Genomic DNA, 21620 nt, shown 5'->3' on the forward strand with positions numbered 1-21620 from the left:
GCGACAATAGTCAACCTATGAAAATGTATGGCACCGTTGCCGAAGCCCGTGACAGTCGCGCGCGGCCGACGAATTTCGGCATTGTCAACAATTTAATTCTGGTTTTACTAAAATTCTATAGATGTTATTAAGCGCTAGACCATGTTGAGAAGCGTACGGCCGCGAGCGGCTCACGAAATTCGTCGTCCGCGCGCGACTGTCGCGGCCCTCGGCAGCGGTGCCATACATTTTCATAGGTTGACTTTTGTCGCGCGCGGCTGCGACAATCGCGACCCACGGAATTCTACCTTAAGGCGAGGAAGTGGTCAACAATAATTCCATAACCGGCACGCGCATCTAAGGCGCCAAAAGGGGTCGGAGCGTCTGAGCGGGGCGAGGATAACAATACGCGCGCTAGCTTATAACTAAAAGTCGTAAGCGACAAAATGGTTTTGTAATTTTAATATTTAGAAATGATAATTTAATAAAAATTCCTACTACCATTTTAAAGAGTATGTATATACTCAACTACTAAAAAAGTTAAGAGGCTTAAATCGGTCCCGTTTGCCCATAATATGTGAATCTCTTTTTAAAAAGAGGTATGTTTGATATATTTTTCTCTGTTATAAAAGTTACCTAATCATGTTTCTACAACTAACAAAATAAGGCTTATATCATGAACTTTCAGGTAACCAAGTTGTATTTTGATCCGTTTTGTATTTACTGAGAAAAATTGACATCCTTGGCGCCAAAAATTCCAATTCGTCCTCTTAAAGTTTCGTGATTGACATTGTCAAACTACACTAGCGCTACACTATCGAGCGTGTTGACAAGTTGAACTAAATTAAACTCGAGATTTTGACAGATCTGCCAAAATCTGTCTATCTATAGGGGAGGTAGGGGAGAGATGGGCAGTTGGGAGACATGATCAAATCAGAATAAAAGGGGGGTCCTTTTATTCTGATTTGATCATAGTTTTTTTTTTTATTGGGTAGTTTACGTTACCGACTGGTAACGGTGTTCATCCATAGACTATCTGTCATTTCTGTGAGTTGTCAAGAACAAACACTCGTAAAAGTACTTAAATATTTTGTTGCGGTTTCGGATCGTTATAAAGAGAAAACTAATGAAAGGTATGTGTATTTTCTATTATTAATGATTGATTGTCAAAATATCCAGTTACGATTATAGTAAGTCGATGCAATCCACACCTATTATACATACCTCTAGAAGAGGTACTACAGCAATAGTTTATGGGACCCACGTTTTTATTTTAGTCTAATATGACCGGGACCACCTACGTAGGTTGACAGGTAAGTAACTATTTTTTATTTTCTAGTTTTCAGTGCACATAAGATAAAACCGTTTTACTTAAGTTTTTACCGATTTTTTTAATAAACTAAGTCAAAAGTGTCCAATGCTCCCTATGGTAGGGAGGCTTGGACATACCATGTAATGTATAATTTGTAAATTTTTGTTCTTCTTCTTCAGTGAAAATTTGTGAGGTTATAAATCTGCGCTAAAAATCCTTTATAGAATCTTGTTTCAGGTACCGTTGCCAACTTGATCTAGGGACTCCATATTTATCAGCTGTTAATTTTATTTTTTAACCTTTTGATACCTCTTGTATTGCTCGTTATATTAAATCTTTAGGAATTTCCCGTCGCAAACCATTCTTTTTAACCCCGACGACCCCCGTTTTTTTCAAAAACGACGGGGTGTTATAAGTTTGACGTGTCTGTGTGTGTGTGTGTGTGTGGGTGGCATCGTAGCTCCCAAACGGATGATCCGATTGTAATGCGGTTTTTTTTGTTTAAAAGGAATGTCATTCGGGAGTGTTCTTATCTATGTTTGGTGGAAATCGGTTCAGGTCTTCAAGGTCATCAGCTCGTTTGTTAGGTGTGATAGGAATGTTACACGCTCAGTTTACTTGCAAGCATATGTGGGATCTAAAATTTGAAATACTAATGTCTTCTGGAACCACTGAGCTGGTCTGCTGTTAGGACACGAAGATAGGAGACGTAACCCTGAACTGCCTTTTAGTAAACCCACCGAGTTTGGGCTCGTTTAATTTGTCTTGACTAGTTTTCTTCATGTTTCTAATTGACGAGAACCTAATGCTGGAAATGGGATGTGGCGGATGAAACCCTAGAATGGTATATAACCCTGGATCAACAAAGGTCCATCTTTATTGTTTCTCAATCTGTGCAATTCTCCCAGAGCCAGTTTGTCATGAGGATTGTTAAACAGCTTCCTTTGGCTGAGATCGCATATAGCGAACCCATCATAAAAAGAAGGAAAAATTAAGGAGCTCCTTTAAAAAACCATGAAATAAAATAAAATTATAAATTTTTAAAAGTACGCAATTATTATGACAAAATGTTATAAACGATAAACCCTATAAAAAGCAAAAAGTAACTTTAAACACTAGGTAAGTACCAACTAAAGCATGTCAGACTAAACAAAATTTTGACGTGTCGACGGTTTTATTTAAACCGTTTAAATATCTCGTAATGTTGAAACTGATTGTAATTTTTAGGATAGCTCTTTGATTTTATCTAGCCAAACATAAGAAATGGCAATAAAAGTTGATTATCTGTAAAATCTGTTTTTTTATGCAATAAATGTGAAAAAGTGCCCATCCCTCCCCTACCTCCCCTAAAGTATGAAATGACATTACGAATCGAAGTGAAATGCGAGTTGTTGATCGAATTTTATAGAATCGCAGGACAGAGCTTGCTGGGACTGCGAGATTGTTCGAAAGAGTTACTACGGCACTGGTATATAAAGGGATTTAGAAGGAACATGGTGGGTTTTACTCAGCGAGAGTCGGATACGCTGCACTCACAGCGGGACGGGTCAGTCGATGATTTTTCATTAAAAAGTGTTCCGTTTTAACCTTCCGGGTACGGCACCCTAAACGCGTTATGATATTGCTTTGTAATTCGAGGAATTATATTTGATTGATAGCTCTGTATGCAGCTTTTGTTTTGATTTGCATTCGTTTTTGTTATGCCTTCGAAGGAATTTGGGTCAACTATGGAAATAAACGAGCCTTTTAACATGAAGAATACTTTATCTCTAGATCTCTAGGTCAGCTACCATTAAACAAGTGAAGGGCGGATCCGGCTTTGGCGCCAGGGGGTATCGCACAGTTACTTAATTAATTTTGATAATGTTACTAAGAACAATTAATTTACTTCGCTATTTTGTGGTGTTAAAAACAAGGTAAGAATAGTAGTGTGGAGGTATGAGAGCAGAGAGTAAAGCTCATCATACCTCGCACTAAAGGGAGGATCCTCCGACCGGACAGGTGTTTTTGCCCGGTGGGCTACTGCCCGACAGTTGTTGTCGGGGTGATCTACGCGTATTAATGTGCGCGCGAACACTGCATGTGCGATGCAGGATACTTGTTTTGAGAGTTGCGTCGGTGACTGTGTAGATGGCGGTGTTGACAGTAGTAGTACCGCTACATCACTCCCCTCCGGAGACCGGAGGTCGATGGTACAAGTTCTTGTAGTGCTAGCTAGTCTTGTTGCCAATGCGTTGCCGCGAGGTTCTCGGTGAGTCGGAACTGGCTGCTACGGCGGTGCTGCGAATCCCAGTGAGTCGGGACCGGCGCTGCGAGAGTTGCACAGCGCCGCGCTAGTGGCTAGCGACTGCTTCGGCGAGGGAGACACTCGACCGGCCGAAGTGCAGTGAGCTGGAGCCTAGGTCGCTGGATGTGGCTGAGGGTGCTGACCAGGTATGTGCGTCCGCAACATGCTGGTGGCCAGGGATACCCATTTGAAGCTGGCTGGCTGAAGGACTCGTCGCTTGAGAGCTTGAGGAAGGTCTTGCTGATGACGTCACGTAGCTCGAAAGTTGCGTGTTCATATCACGTCGGGGTCACCACTGTGGAGGTATGAGAGCAGAGTGTAAAGCCCATCATACCTCGCACTAAAGGGAGGATCCTCCGACCGGACAGGTGTTTTTGCCCGGTGGGCTACTGCCCGACAGTTGTTGTCGGGGTAATCTATGCGTGCTACTGTGCGCGCGAACACTGCATGTGCGATGCAGGATACTTGTTTTGAGAGTTGCGTCGGTGACTGTGCAGATGGCGGTGTTGACAGTAGTAGTACCGCTACAGTAGTGAATGTGAAAGTTTGTAGTTCATGGATTCAACAGAGGAAAAAGTGGTTCACGTAAGTCTGGATCTAGCTGAGCAATCGTGACTTTCATGAACCCATCCTTCATGCGGCTTAAAAAAACATATTGAAAAGAAAAGCAAACATAATAAAACTCTTTTAAACGCTTCGTAAAAAAAATAAAACATCTCGAACCACGACGTAAACAATGCTTGGAAAGTGGCTCCATTATCAGAATATTTCTTGTCAGAGCCGTTTACGAAGAATTTTTCAATAAGCCATGATATTACTAGAACATGTTTCAGAGGACGGACCGATAAAACGATGTACTTTACGATAGCATGGAAATAAAGGGACATAGACGATACTTTAGTAAATAAATGACCTAACTTAAGATAACAGAAGGTCGTAAAGTTGGGGGTATGAAAAGACTCATGTGTTATTTGGAATGAAATTATGAAAATGCAAAAGTTTGTGCATTGAACTTGATTTGTACTTTAATCTCTTAAACTGTTAGGGTTGTTTAGTAAAATGTTTGTTTTTGAAATGGGCTAAAGATGCACAATTATTACATCACATCACCTCCTCTTAAATAACGAAAAATATAATGAGCGTTAATCACCACGATGCAATTTCAGACTTTAAATTCCAGGTTACCTCCAGATGTTTTCCTTTAACAGTACATAGTCATTGGTGTAGAAGGAACACTCAGAAAATGCTTATAGCTCAGCCTGATCTAGAATCTGAGTGGTTTCTTAAGCACTACTTTAAAAATCACTACCAAATATACCGAGAATACAGTATCAACTTTTTAATTAATACCTACTATTAATTTCCGAGTTCGTGCTTAAAACAGCTGAACGCGGAACATTTCCTTGACGTGACACGGATACTTTGACAGCTACTGACATTTTTGCTGCAAGTTATTTTACAATTAATTAAAACAACCTGCCAAAGGGCTATAATTAATTACTCAAATAGTTCACGTAATTTATCATTGTTTGTTTAATTAATTTTCCAATGACATGCTTACCTACTTTTCTTTTATTTATTTAAGGTTACTAAATACAATTAAACGAGCATTCGAAAAGGCTTTGTTTGTGTGTTAAAAAGTTTTTATTAAAACGTTAATATTAAATCGATCTTCGTCAATATTTTTGGATCATATCAATCAATATCAATAACATATTTATATGAAAACTCAACGTTATTTAGTATGCGTTAAAATAGGTGTCAAAAATTGCCATTTTATTATAATGAAAAAAGTGTTACATAATAATCCCTGAGGTACCGGGTTCGATTCTCGGTTCGGTCAACATTCGTGTGATGAGCATGCTTGTTGGCCGTGGTCTGGGTGTTACAATATGTATTTATATGTAGCTATGTGTATCAGTTGTGTTAGCACCCATAACACAAGTTAATTAATAACTTACCATGGGGCTACCGACCACGTGTGAAAAGATGTCCCGACATTATTAAAAAAAAAAAAATAAGCTCATTCATATAGCATGTTTGTAAAACGAAATAAATAAAAAAAAACTTTACAGCTTGTAAAACATGCTAAAAAATTCAAGCTGCAGGAAAAATCTAGCTACATATTTCATGCATTTGCAGTAGGTATGCACATGCATAGTCAACTATTCTAGCGTTAGTTTTTTAGTCAATTTTGCCATCGTGTAATTTGAAAGTTGGCATAACTGACAGGTTTCAATGTTTTTGGAATTAGATTGTGTTTTGTTTCTCTTGTTATTGGTTTGTAGTGGCATAACAATATTACTAGCTTGCATCAATGGTTTCACATATGCCCCGTATAATACTGAAAGTATGATTAAAAAAGCATTTTTTATTTCCTACGATAAACGCTTTCAAGCAAACAAATTCTTCAGTTTTATAAAATTAGAAGAGATTTCTTACTATACCAACGCTGCTCAATTTTACCCGCAAAAACTGCAAAGGTAAGTATTTTTTTCCTCACACCGATTAAAGCTTAGTCGCACCACATCAACTTAATACTATTCGATTTTCAACTTTATCTCAAAAGCATAAGGTTCAATATTGATTGGAAAAAGTCGTATCACATTAGTTTTCTAGTAGGTACATTAATCTCATTCAACTTTTCCCTTCAACCGTTTCCTTTCTCTTATCAAAATTAGGATTTTATCTCACTGAGAGGTTTTCTTTTACTGACAAGACGAAATTAAAAATAATGGGGCAGCCTGTGAACTTAGAATAGTCACTGTTATTTAATACTAGCTGCTTTCTGCGTTTTTGCTCACGTTTATCGTGAAAAACTACACAAATATTTGGCGATATGTTATTAGAACATCATCTTGTATGAAGATTTTATGTGGAAGTCTTGTAAGAAGATTAATTTTTAACCATTATTGATTAATTTTTTGCTTCTCGTGAAAATGATCTAGATCAATAAATGTAATAAATAGGCTATCTATCACTGCAATAATGTTTTAAATCGGTCAAGTAGTTAAAGCGATTAGGGTGTTCAAGAACAACCAAGAAACTCTTCAGCTTTATAGTATCAGTATAGGTGATATTCAATATAACAAAAATAATTTGTGTGGGTATACCTATCTAACATTATATTAGCTAGCTTATCAAAACATTAGCAGCGGTGACATGCCGCAGGGTAAAATACTTAGGATCACAAATAACATAATAATTACCTGAGTTTCTTAATTATTGTGGAAAATGCTTACTAAGTATTATATCCGGGTCACGCAAAATGTTAAATAATAGCCAGAAGTCCGGATTTTGTTCGTAGAAGATAATATTTTCCCTACACTTATAAGGGAAATTAAAATAACTAGGGAACTGTGGGCGTTGATTCCGGATTTTCGCATGAAAATAGCCTTAATAACTGGTTATTTTAACTCACAATACTCGTATGTGCTTAATATGTAACCCAAGGCTATAATAATATCATGCAAAAATAACCTTGGTACAAGGAAAATAATTAATTTTCTTTCATGATACAGAGATAAGAATAATGTTCTACACAAACGACAAGTGACGTCAATGAAGCTTCCTATAAAATGACAAAAACAGCCAAGAGCGAGAACCATCGCGAAAACTCACTCGCAAAGGTTTACGTACCCCCTAAAATATTAATTATATTCCAGTTTTCAGTATTTGTATTTACATCATCTGTGAAAATTTCAGCTGTCTAACTATCATGGTTCATGAGATACAGCCTGGTGACAGTCGGACGAAGGACAGATAAGTCTCAATAAGAGAGCCCTTGGTAATAGGGTCCTGTTTTACTTTCTGGGTACGGAACCCTAAAAATAACTTGATGTTATAAATGACGACACTGTGCGTGTAACAATGACATAATGATGGGTCCTGTTTTAATATAACGCGGCATAATGATAGTACCAATATTTGCGCCAACTCTGGTGGTGCTCAACATTGGTGAATATCATGACTTCTATGGGATAAGCAACACTATTATTTCCATAGAAAATTATTTTTCAGTTAAAGCTACATATTATGAATGTATACAAATATTATGGAAGGCCAAATAAACAATTTCGAACTATCTTATGCAACAAATTTTCAAGAATCTCATAATACACGATCAGTCTACATTGGTACGGTAGACCGCACATCAGTGGTAACTGTCATGCACCTTAACTCAATAGTAATAAGTACGATTTTCCTATAAAACTGTTACCACTGACCTGAAGTTGACTGTACCAATATTGGTGATAACGTCTAAAGTCGTCTGAAATCACCATCGTATAGCCACTACAAGTCTGAAGGCGATGAGGTGAAGTTCAAGGGCGGTAGCGGAATGAGACATTAACGACGTCTTTGACCGCCATCTTTCCCAATGAAGTAATAAAACTGATGAAGTAAAGCAAATATATCTAAGGTTATACATAGTTTAATTAAGTTATTGAATAATACAAAACATATTATCTGCAGCTATGAGAATTGCTTTTTTTTTTCTTTGAGAGTTATTGAATATGTAAACTTCTAATGAAACATCCATCCGGACTATTCCGGACCTTCCGCATTTTGAAGTTTTGCAAGTAATATTGCGAGACGACGAGTGGAGTAATAAATATTCCTGATAAAGAGACGATTTTGATTTTTATTGACTTTTATCTATTGGAAAACTAAAGTTTCTTAGCGTAAAGCCGGACTTTTGAACACTAAAATTTTTACTTCATCCAATAAAACATTCATACAAAACTTTTCAAACTCTCAAGTTTCCACAAAATTATATATCCGAAATCTATTATCAGAAAATCGAATAAAATATTTAATGTTCGAGCACCATGAACCATGTACGAGCACTCAGCTTTATATCAGACTAGTTTCAAAGAATCAGACATAGGGGTACTTATATGTCGAAGCGCCGACGCAATCATTTAAATAGTAACTAACGCCTGGATAGATATTAATCTGTGCTAAATTGCCCGCGACGAGGATTCTTCCAAAATCTGTAATTATCTCAAGCATCCTTGATTATTTTGGATTCTTGATTTTTGGATAGTTTATTACAAGTGTTAACCAAAGTTTTGTGACTATTATTTCGTGACCTCTACGAAATCTCGACCATTTGAAGACGAATCCTCCGTCATATATATTTGGGTATCTAACCTCCCCACTCAGAGACATTTAATGGTTACTTAAGCCATTCCTTAGTGAAGGATTTGTATGACATTCCGTCACTAAGGAGTGACTTAAATAATCATTAAATGTCTCTGAATGGGGAGGTTAGTCTATATCGAAATTACAAGAAAATGCACCCATTTTATTATTGTAAAAGATACGCGAACAAACCATCAAAACAATAGTACACCTTATCGTTCGCGCATGCGTACAGGAACAACAGTATTTTCATTCAACACATTCAGTCTCTCTAAAGCTGTCGGTATAACCACCGGCTCCTTTCTCTCAAAACTTCTCGAAACTTTCGACTTTTTCTCAAAGTAGTGATAAAATATTCTATAGTGGTGATTAACGTGTTAATATAGTGGTTATTAATAGCTATGTGTGTGAGTGTTTATTTAAGTGGTAATAAGTTAGTGGTTAAGTGAAATTATGGATTTGACGTTGAATTTTTGAGTTTGTGCTTAACTTTGGATTGTTTTGGAAAAGTAAGTTTTTGAAGATTTGTTTGTATTTTTTAATGCGTTATTGACAGGATTAGGAAGTTGTGTACCACAAAAAAATAGGGTCATTGCTAGCCATAGATTAAATTTTAATCATGCTTTTGATGAATAATATTATTAATAGCTAAATAAATGTACTCATAAAAGTTGCAATTATTAAATATTAAATAACAACTTGTTGTTATAAAGAAAGTCACATTTTTTTATATAATTATGCAATAAGTTTTAAACTTTATTTATTTTAAATACAAAAAGAAAACCCATATTATTGAAAACCTACGTTTAAAAAATAATTTAGGATGCATTTATAAAAACAATAGATTTTGTAATTTTCTTTTAAGATAAAACGACACTTGAGTTTAATAAAAGTATTATTTTTTGAAAGGCGTTAACGCGATCTTAAAAACATCCAAAGAAATATTCAATTTAATGAGAGAATTATTTGTGTTGATTTCATACCTCTGATGGTTCAAGTGATTAAGTGTGAGTAACTCATTTCTGAGTACAATAACTTGTGTAGGTACTAATTAAAAATAATGACTGTTAGACAACATCAATTATTATTAAATATAGTTTTTATTTGAGCTTAGGCAAAGTCAAATAGAACCTACAAAGACATTTCACATTCTTTTCCAATGGCTTGAAGACGTTTCTGCATATTTTTCAACACCTTACGAGGTTGCACTTCCCACATTACATTACCACACTGAACAAAATATACGTTTCAGGATTAAGCAGTCTATTTGTAGACTTACCAAATTGTCTCACCCAGTTTCCTGGTTTCTTTGCCCTTGGCTAAATTTATCTTCGTAATTGAACCACCGTGGTGAAAATTAGTTAGAACATTTTTTCTTATTAGAGTACCCGAAATAGAGTACAGTCATGAAAAAAGGTTTTTGCTACACTTTTAGGTCTGTTAATACAGTTTTTGTTTGAAAGGGCTAAAGGTCTGAATGAGAATGATTAAAAAATGAGGTGACGAAAAATGTACGCGAGTTTTGTAAGGGTTAGGTAATATTTTTAGGTTTTATAACGAAGGGGGTTTATTGAGTCGGGGTTAGGTTTTGGGATGTTTACTTAATTTTCGCACGTTTCAAAGTTCGTATGTACCTAAGTGTTTTAATTTTCCTTTTTATAGTAGGTTCTCGGGTGAGCTAGATTACATTTCCTTTAGTTTGTGTATTGTGCGTCTATGGTGTGTGTTCGGAATAAAAGGTTTTTCCATGATTTCCATTTGGTAGTTTGTTAGTTAAGCATCTTTTATGTACAACGTCGCCATGAAAATCTTTGATTGAATGACGTCATTTCATGGTGTAACATAAAACGAAGAAAAGTATGTGCTAATCCTCTTATTCGATCCTGTAATAAAATATTTTATGGGATACAAACGGACAGTCCACTTGGCTTAACGTCTGCTTTTTATGTTGTACAAGTACCTACATATTGGAGTCCACGGCCGATTTCGACAACGGCGGCTGTTCTCATATAAGGAGATCAGCCAGCTGCCCAGGATGTATTATAGTGCACGAGCATTTCCGCAGACACATATGCACTCACTATTCCTTCACTCTCATAACCCGATGGGACGGCAATTAGACACGACCGGAGAGAGATCTGGTAAGAATATACGTACACAAGATACCTTCAACAAGGTATTTTCACAAAGGTCTGGGTGCCAGAAAAGGAAAATTTTTAGTCTATCTAGGCAACGCAATTTTATCTACGCTTTGAAGGGACTACTTCACGCACCTAGGTATAGAAACATCTGTTATGTACCTGTATAAAAAGGCTTTTTTATGAATGCCGTTTTTTTCGGTGTAGGTTTAGAATTTTTATTTAAAGTAGCAAAATGCTGAGTCAAGGTCACATTTAGTTCAGCAAAATTTATTAAAATCGATTGTTTGAGTGTCATGATTAGTCCAGTCAATGTTAATGTGTTATATAGAAACTCGGAAATTAGGAGTTCATTTGGGACTAGCTTCCTGCCACGTCCCGAGAGAATAACTTCCCGTATCCGGATGGGGATAAAAGGTCCTTCCTCCGGGTCTAAATTACTTCCTCACCACATGTTTTGCAAAATCAGTTCAACTGTTCTTGAGTTATTAACACTATACTAAACTTTCTTTTATATTCAATTCCAAATAATTTATTTCAAGTAACAATAGGACTCATATTATTTTTACCTATATATGTATGATGAACATAAGAACTTATCAGCCTAATTAAATCACGTTTACCTTTTGTGGCTGTCAATTCTAGAAACTAGATTATGACTTTGTCAGAAAGTTTTGAAAGTCGTCTCGAGGGTTTCAAGTTACCCACTAATGTTACTCATGCACTATGTTGTCGAAGCCATGTAGGCTTTCGCTTCAGTATAATAAGGATATATTATAAGTTAGGCGAATAATAATTAATGGTTATGTATGAACTGTGAATAATATTTGAAGTGTCTCCAAATTTTCCTCAAAATCTGTTGGGATTTTCCGGAATCGATATTTATGATTGTGATAGTTATGTATGTGGCTCGTATTGTTAATATTAGTTTATGGCTTATAAACTTAGTTTCTTCTCATATTATTATAATTGAGTATATTCTACTGTAAAATAATATGGTTGATATCTTGTAACTCCTTAGGATAGGATTCTTTTTGCCTGGATTTGCAAAGTAGTGCTGAAAAACCGCTGAACTTAAATAATCTAGGGTCATTGTTTGATATAAAATGTATACAATTTATAATTATTTGTGGTTCGTAATGCAGCTGGCTACGATACTTTGCAATTTAGCATGATAAAGATTAATAGTACTATTAGACGACCACTAATATAGTCGTAAAGTGCGTATGCATTACCATATTATGACAAAAGTTTTGACATAATATTTAATAGCCTATTGTTGAAAGTGTCTGACAATGTTTGATAGTAAATTTTGATACATCATACAATGGATGTACTTAATGCATTAATGTTGTAAAGGTTTTAGTTACCACCTATATATTTGTGTCTTTGACATTAGTGGTTAACTACACGTAACTTAGACAGAAAAAAATAATTGAAATGTTCATACCGTTGTACTGGCAGATCCCTACTTGTAACCGTTTCTCTAATGTTTTTCCCAATCTTCATAGGATCCTAGGAAGTATCCAGTAACTTAGGGTGAATCACACACTATTCCGCATCGTGACAGTGTATGTGATGGCAGAATTGTTTGTTTTGTATGTACATCTGAAGCACTCAAACGGTGAACAGTCATGAATTACAAAAACGTGTGGTTGTGTGTGATCCACTCAACTGATAAATGTAAATGAGAAATCAAGACAACGGTTTTTAAAATTAATTAGAGGTATAGCTTCAGCAAACGGTCTGATCCGCGTTCCGTGAAGCTTTGCATATCCGGATAAAAAATAGTCTACAGCCTTGCTTTTACGAATTAGACCAATTCGGTTCGGGAGATAAACGTTTACAAGAAACATAAACAAACAAACTCTTCAGTATTTAAGTAGATACATTCTTCCTTGTACCACTTCAAACAGAAACAACTCCACTTCAACTTTCATTTTTATGACACGAGATGTCGCTACTAGTTACTGATTGTAGGAACTTGAAATAAAAGGATTTCATAGAATATAGTACAACATCGCATTTTAACGGATTTTCTATTGAACATTTCAGGATTGATTTAGTTCCTGAAAATACTTTGTAGTTTTATTAACGTAAAATAAAAATGCGGTACTGTAGTTACATAAGTACCTGTAGGTACAGTGGGGTAATGGACAAATCAGTTTTTGATAGGATTGTAGTTTAAATTGTTTAACATTATTTTAGCAATTGCATTTATTTGTTTACTCTTGTTACTAATATTTGATGACACAAATGACCTACTATAATACGACCAATTTACAGGAGTTTTAATAAACTTAATTCTCGACTAGGCTAAGTCTCATAGAAAATCATTCTAAATACACTACATGAAACTAAGCTCCTGAAATTCAGAAACGTAATTTTCGCCAATACACAGTATTTGTACGAGTCATTGTTCAAGGCCTATCACGCTTTGTATGGGTCAGCACTTTCGCGCCATATAAATTAATGGAATCCCGATTGTAATTTAGCTTTCAGAGTCAGCTGTTATTATTAACGTTTTTTGATGGTATAATTTAGAAGTAGTTAGTACTATTAGTGTTGTTATAGTGGTTAAAGTAGCAGCTTCTTAAGTAGGAGAGGGTTCGATTCTAGGTCAGGCAAACCTTTTAAGTAGGTGATGATCATTCGCTTGTCTGGTAAATGAAACGCATTTACAATCCTGAATTGTGATCATTTAATTAATGATAATGTTTTAATTCAGTACAAGTAATAGGTATATATTAACAGTGATATTGTTATTTAGTCCATATAAATATTAACATTTAAAACCTACAAAACCTAAAACTAAAAAAAAAACTCTCAAACTCGGCTGGGATCGTGCCCAAGAGAATGTACATGTAAAAATGTACATATTGTACCTCTAGTATCGTTACAAATCGATAGATACTTAATTGAAGCACTACTCAACATTATATTGAACCTATCAATCTCAAAATACATACTCAAGGTACTTTGCTTAGATGCTTCACTATTCTGTAACAAGAGCCTAAGTCGATACTAAACACTACAAGACTTTAAGACCTTGCCTAGGTACAACAACGTGAAACTTAGACAGATTTGTGCAAGTTCTGAACACTGAGTATGATAGGAAGCTGTGGTAATCTGAAATAGTCTATTGATTGGCTTATTAATTAAGTACTTTTTTATATCAAAAATTACAAAAAGACAGCAGACTCCTTTTACAATTTCCTAGTGTTATGATTGCAAAGAAAAAATTGTGATAAACAACTTCCCAGAAAAAGCAGAATAGGACAACACCTTTCTTAGGTTGACACTTTTTGAATGACTCATTTTTTTTTTTTTATGTATGAGATCAGATAGGAAATCATTCCATGTTAAGCTCTGGTACTCAGCATGAAAAGGCAAGACAGATAATGTTTTCTTGTATTTAATTCCTGTAGAGAAAGTTATTAAATAATCCGATTTTCTTCTTTGTATGTTTATACGTTACGTTATTGCCTGTTACTGTCAAAGTTCAATCGTTTCAGTCGTTTTACTGAACTGATTATAATGAAATTGAACACAAAAAGATCAAAGGTTAACGAAGTAGAAAGCCGGTATTTTATTCGTGAAGCTAATCATGCAAAGGCCGATAGAACATTGTTTCTGTAAAAAAATAAAGATTCCGATAAATTAATAACCTCTTACTTTTTGCAAAGTCTGTTTATAATAACAGATACTGAAGTACTCTGATATTTCAGTCAGTATAACCTTTGCTCATTTAGAAAAAAAAATTTATTTAGATACATAATAATATAAGTTAAGTAAATATACATAGTAGTACTTAAATGAGTTTTTTTTATTATGTCAGACAAGATTTACCTAAGTAACTAATGACATAGGTCACGTATAAAGATATCTCAGACTAAAATCGGTACTTTATTGATTTATCCCGTACAATGTAAAGGACCATTAGGGTCTCGAAACTAGCCAAATGATGATTAATGGTATACTGTGATACAACCTCGAATACCTATAAATTGCATTAGGTTGATTCGTTGAGGTGATTGGGCACGGTCACTTTGACATTTATATTATTTTTGTAGGTTGTTGCTAATGGAAACAAAAGAAAAGAGTGGAAACTCTTTTTCGGAGAGTATTATTTTCCGCAATTGGATAAAATATCTTAAGTCACCCAGGGAAATGATTTGAAAAGATATTTCACTGTTGAGAGGCTACACTATGCTTTCTAACTTTAATATGGTATTGATCACGGAAGTAATTAAATTAAAAGCGAGGGCGACAATTCAATTAAAAAAAAAAACCTTCCCCGTGAAATTGTCCCAGAGCGATAAACTATTGAATGGCATTATTTTTCTATTGTCAGGATTTGCAGTTGTTCGTTCTAACAATAGACAGTTTTTGTAGTAGGAATTTGTATTTATAATATTCTACGCAGTTAGATATTGTTTATTCAGAAATCGTTCTCTTTAATACTCAAAGATAAAGAACAAAATACTAACGAGACTCTCGAGACTTGGCGTTTTTTGCGTCTGATGAGAAAAAAAACTAGGACTTTTTTTGTTAATGCTAACAAACCAATTATATGATGTCGGGCTCACTCCTCAATTTTTTTTATAACTGAATGAAAATGTACACACCAATAGATGTCATTTACTGTCGTTTACTGTTATTTACTGATATTATAAACCGATTAAATTAGAAGCACTCAAATAGCCTGGAAGAAGACAAAAACTAGTCTTTATTCGGGTGCAGGAAATAGTTCCCTTGGAACGCAAAAGAGATAGTATGTAGGACAAATGTAGTGTACATTTCTACATGTACATAGATCTATGTTATATGTGTGTCTTTCATTCGTTTTATTCAAAGTAAAATAAATTTAATAATGCTGCTGGTATAAAGTGCTTGATAAAAGATGTTTGGTTCGCGTGATCTCTCCTTCGTTGCGGTTGCCACGAATAATAGGTACAGCACAATAATAAATATTCTGCACAGATTCTAGTCTCCGTTGTGGCTGAAATTCACTTCGGTTTACGACCAAACATGGACATGAAGGTGTGATATATATGTGGTACACCTAAGAGTATACCACAGTAAGATCAAACTGCAGACTAAATAGTCGGCCGACAATTGACCCGATGATGGCAATTTGTTTTTTTTTTTAAGAAAATCTTGACCACGATCAAAGTTTTTAACCGATTTGATACAGTTAAATCCCTGCACTTTCTAATGTGCGTGCACCATTCATCTTCATACAAATTTATGAGTCCGAACACAACTATCGGCCGACTGAAAGTTTGTCGTATGCTCTAAAGGTGTTGCCACCTCAGAGATAGAGCTTAAATTATTTCCTCTACCCGTGATTACACTGGCACACATTTGCAGCTTCAAACCGGAATACGGCTACACCTGCAAGCAGGAATATGTAGGCAGTTTAATAGCACTTTTCTTGACGAGTTTTTTTGAAATGGACTCCATTTTATATCATGTAGGACTTCAAACTATAGTACTAGTATTTAAGCTGTAGTTTGTTAGTTATGTCAATTCTTTTCTTTGTTATGTATTTGGGAATTAATTAACTATATTGTATGAACTGTAACTTGATGACGGAACATCTTACCATAGCTGTGTTTGTACTTCCTGGAAAAGTCTTGTAATGATTTTTACTTGCATTTATAAAAGCGTGTTTTTCTGGTGAAAGGTAAAAACTATATGCAATATGCATATTATTCTTTTTAATTTTTTTGCTTGTTTGATATAAATCAGGTTTCAGCGGTATTCTAGAGTTTTCCAAAATTATATAAATAAGTATGTTTCCCCTAAGACTAGCTTCCACCCGCGGCTTCGCCCGCGTAGAGTTCGGTTATGTCGCGTTTCCAAGAGAATTCTTCAAAAGTCCGGAATAAAAACTATCTTATGTTCTTTCTAAAGGTCAACTCTATCTCTGTACCAAATTTTATTAACATCAGTTCAGTGGTTTAGACGTGAAAGCGACAGACAGACCGAGTTACTTTCGCAATTATAATATTAGTAGGGATTGTTTCATACACACAGCGTGAATACTTTTATTTCCTCTAAGAATCGTGTTTCGTAAGATTACATTATTTCTTGTAAAACTTTTAATTAATTGCACAGTTAAGAAGTGTTTCTGAAGTTTGTTGTTACTTTTCTTTGCTTATAAATAAGGAAAAGTTGTTTTTAAATGTTGCTTTTGTAATTATGAGGAAAAATGCTGACTTTAAACATTTTCTTTTTTACGTTTATTTCAGTCTAGCTTCCGCTAGCGATTTTACCCGTTTCCCGTAAGTGTAAATTTGGCCCGAAATGGTTCGTGTAATATAACCCACGGCCGGTGTGTCGCTTTTTTTGCTCGAACTTGGCGGACACACTGCCGTGTGTCTAGATAAAAAAACGGTTTAAAATAATTTTGGTATATTCTATAGTCTGAAAAAGGTATGTCCTCGTATAGGTAGGTCAGGCAGAAATTCCTTATAAACGGGAGTATAACTCAATATTCTATAGAAGCACTAGCCGAATCCTTTCATATGAATTTAGAATGAGCTTGATTCATTTCACATGTATGCATTTAAATCTAGTTTTATTTGACTTTAGTAGGTATATATCCACTACACCTTGCTATTTTGGAAACGTAATAAACGAAAAGTTGAATTTATTATTTTAGTAGAGCAGTAGGTATTTTCATTTATAAACACGTGGAAATCAAGTACTTCCTTGCTTACAGCACTTTTATAACAGGATTTTAGAAGTTGTTGCAATCTAAACCTTATTGTAAGAAATATAAGATCGATGTTTCTGATTACGTCACTGGAGAAGAGTGGAGAAACAGTTGGTGAGAATATTAGATGAAATGTACGGAAATGGATTACGAATAAGTTTTTTGATTGATTGCGCAAAAGTTTGAACGTAGGCATGACGTATTGGATTGTCCTGGAATTCTGGAATTATACTATTTAAAAGTAGTAGTCCCAGAAACCTTATAATATATATAAAAGTATTTGTGGTACGGTGGATAGATTCTGTTTTATCTAGCTGTATTCTCACTAAATGCGACGTATTCCAACTTGAACTTGGGTCCCGAGTGAATGGCAAGAATTCCTAAGCTGAAATTTACTTGGGTGCCATTGCAATGGGTGCCCAATGTACAATATGTCTGAATGCAGGTGAACTCCCGGGGAAGAGCTAGCTTTCTACATAATAATAGCTCTATAACCCGAATCCTTTCATTTGAATATAAAATGACTTTATTCATAACACATGTTGGCAGATGACTTTTGTTAAAAACACGTGTGTGCATTTAGAATTTAGTTTTAGAATATAGTTTTATTTGACTTTACTATCCACTATGTTCGTATTGGTTTTTTGATTGATTACTTAAAACTTTGCATGTGTTACGTATTACGTGTAGGTAAACCCAGTTTTGTTCTACATAACATATATTATGACAGACTAGCTTCTGCCTACAGTTTCACCCACGTTCCGAGGAAATTCCTTCAGCACTTGGGTAAAAAGTAGCCTCTATACTATTCTGATATTTAAGATACATTTCTGCCAAGTTCCATCAAAATCTATTCAGTATTTTTTACGTTAAAGAACATACATAAATACATCCTTACATACAAAATTTTAGATATAGGAATGATTATGTCACATAAATGTAGACATATTACATGGTCCTAGCCATTTGCCACATCTGTCACAATTTAGATTGCCATTACGGCACCACTACGGTGATTATAATTCAATTTGAGAAGCCTTCAATATTATACTGAATCTTAGGTAGGTGTTTAATTTTCAAATCTAAACCCTTAAATAAATCCGAAAAATTTACTAAAAACAGTAAAAAGAGATTTTAGGAGAATTACTGGATAACCCAGAAAGCAGAAAACAATTAATAGTAAAAGAATGGAAATAAGTTCAAACGAAACGGAATTTGTTGGTTTTTCTGAAGATACTTTCAAATTATACCTATACCCAGACAAGAAATTTAAAAAACTCTAATGGTTAGAAAAAGACATGTATAAAACTCTCTTATTCAAGTATCAAAAGTCTGTCTAATCGTTTTTGCGAAAACAGTATAGTTATTTCTATAAATTCCTCTAAAAAAATCTTAACATGTTTCTTAAAAACTTCTTACACGACTCACTTTTGAGTTATGAGACATTGTTTTACACAAATTCCCTCTTATAAAAGTCACACTCCTGACCCTACAGTGACTGATTTTCAGTCCCAAAAGTAGGACATTACATAACCCTCATGTCCTCCTTTTATCTTAATTTAACTGAACTTTGCACACATGTTTCCATACACATACTTCCATTATAATATTCTCCTTCGTTATTAAAAAAGTTTTTTAATTTTCACAACAGGTTTTCCGAATAAATTTCGCAAAAGAATCACCTACAGCATAACAATAATTAAACTTACCTTTATTAAAGTTGTAAATCAGAATAGTTCTAGGCTTAAAAAATAGGTTTTTGTAGCTCCTGATGTGAAAAGCAAAAATTATTACACCTAGATGTTTTTAATTTATAAAAGTGATAAATATTGCTGAGTAAAAATACTATTATTATAGAGCTGAAGAATTTTTCTTTAATGTTGATCTTAGAAACACTAGATTTGAAAAATTCTTTCTGTATTAGATAGCTAATAATACTGAATATCTAATATCGAGGATGGTTACAGTTTATTACTAGTCTCAAATTCCAAAATTCTGCAATAAATAGAAAATTAATAAGCAAAGTATTAGAGTACAAGCAAACAGCAGACTAAACAGTCGGCCAACATTGACCAACTGCGGTGGTCGTTTTGCTAAAAAAAAATCGTTTAGGATAATTCAATCAAGTTTTTTGTCGGTCTGATACCGACCAAATACCTGATCGTTGTTACGTGTGTACATACATCTCCGTATTCATCAAGCGCCCGATGAAACTGTAGGCCAACTAAAAGTGTACAGTGTGCTACTCTAAAATAAAGTATGAAACATTCGTCTACTTTCTGATATAAATGATCAAACTTCACATTGAGTTAGCTACGCGTTATATTAGGACAATCAAAAGTTTCTGAAAATTTCTGAAAATGTTTTATGAAATTCAGATTCTTGTTTATTGTTTACGGCTAGTGCACTAGTGTATAGTGAATTACCTATGTTAATTAAGTTTTAGTGACATTGAATAATTGATGTTGTACTTGATATTATTTGGTAGGATATTTAAGTATTAGTAGTGGTAGTTTAAATTTGTGAAGTGGAAGAGACATTATTGATAAAGTTGTAAAGGTTAATCGATTTTGTTTAAATATTTTATTTAGTATTGTATCTTTTTATCTTATATTATTATACTTGGTATATGTAGGCTTAAAGTCTATACGCAATTGGATGTAAAGGTAAAGAAAACGAAAAAAAACACTCTTAAATGTGTAACATTCTAAATCCCGACACCTATGTACATTCTTAAAACAGTGAATACTTACTTAAATAAACCCACAATACGTTCAAATAGAGGCTTTTTTCAAAAAAGATTATTTAAAAACAAAGCTTAATGTTTTACCATTATCAAACTTCTCCATCAATCATTATATTGTTCGAGCACATTGCAATATTTTTTTAATAGGCGTATTAATATATCGACGTATAAGGAAGTTCAGGAGTTGGCGCTAGATAGGCGTAAATGGAAAGAGCTGCACCGACAAGAGCTGGGCTCTTAAATTGAAGAAGAAGGCTATACCGCAATAAGCCTTTAAAAGGTTCCAAAAATAGTCTTTAATAACCATATTGTTATTTCTTTACAGGTACACAACATGGAGGAGCTAAGCACAATTCTAAACTCATCATTACTCCGAATGAAAGAAACTTCGACTATCTCAACATTTGTCGCTGTTCGTAACACAAGCGTTGTTGCAGCCAAAGTTGCTAGCAACGCGTACGAATGGCGATTCATACTACCCCCTTATATACTGATATTTATGCTGTCAATATCTGGGAACTGCCTTGTGATAGCAACTTTAGCCAGCAATAGAAGAATGAGAACGATTACCAACGTCTATCTGCTAAACTTGGTAAGTGTTTCTGTAAGATTACCCGCATACTACAAACTTTTAGTTGACCGATAGTTGGTTTGGGCTCTTAAATCAGTATGAAAATAAATGGAAGTACACGCAACCAAGATCAGGCATTTGTTCGGTATTAGTGCGACTAAAAATTATGATTCCGGACCTACAGTCGGCCGACAGTTGATCAATTCTTCATTATTGACAAAGTTTTCAGTCGATCTGGTACCAGCTAAATACCCGATCTTTGTAATGTGCGTACTGACATTCATCTGAAAATATTATAATTTTGTACCACACTATTGAATTAGGGAAACCTGTAATGATAGTGATGATGTTGTTGTATAAATAAATAAATAAATATTTATGCTCATCACCATCCTCAAAGAGACTATTTCCCAAACAGACTATCGGCCGACTAAAAGTTCGCACTGTGCGGGTGTTTTAATGTGTAATGTAACAATTTGTATTAAAATATTCAAGTACAGCATTACCATGTTTCTAGCACTGGCTGGGGATAGTTTCTGGTTTCCTTTATTTTATTTATTCAGCTTTTATTTTCTTACTTCTCCATTTACAACTTGTAATAGACATTCTAAACGATTTCTAATTCAATTGAACAAATTAAAAAATGGTGTTATGACCAATTGAGTTCAGTTATAAATATGTATTTATTATAACCTATATTGTAGAGTAGTTTAATTGA

The 21620-nt window shown here is 34.6% G+C and overlaps 1 protein-coding gene across 1 annotated transcript in view; it reads left to right on the forward strand.

Moving 5' to 3' along the window:
* Positions 1-8964: 8964 nt before the first annotated feature.
* Positions 8965-21620, forward strand: part of LOC110370995 (gastrin/cholecystokinin type B receptor) — a 115724-nt gene continuing 103068 nt past the window's right edge. Inside the window, exons 1-2 of the mRNA XM_064036578.1 lie at positions 8965-9232; positions 20657-20923. Coding sequence (XP_063892648.1) covers positions 20666-20923 — 258 coding nt within the window. The 5' untranslated portion in view covers positions 8965-9232; positions 20657-20665. The remainder of the gene's footprint in view (positions 9233-20656; positions 20924-21620) is intronic.

Source organism: Helicoverpa armigera, chromosome 10 (assembly GCF_030705265.1).
Source record: "Helicoverpa armigera isolate CAAS_96S chromosome 10, ASM3070526v1, whole genome shotgun sequence".
NCBI classification, from domain to species: domain Eukaryota; kingdom Metazoa; phylum Arthropoda; class Insecta; order Lepidoptera; family Noctuidae; genus Helicoverpa; species Helicoverpa armigera.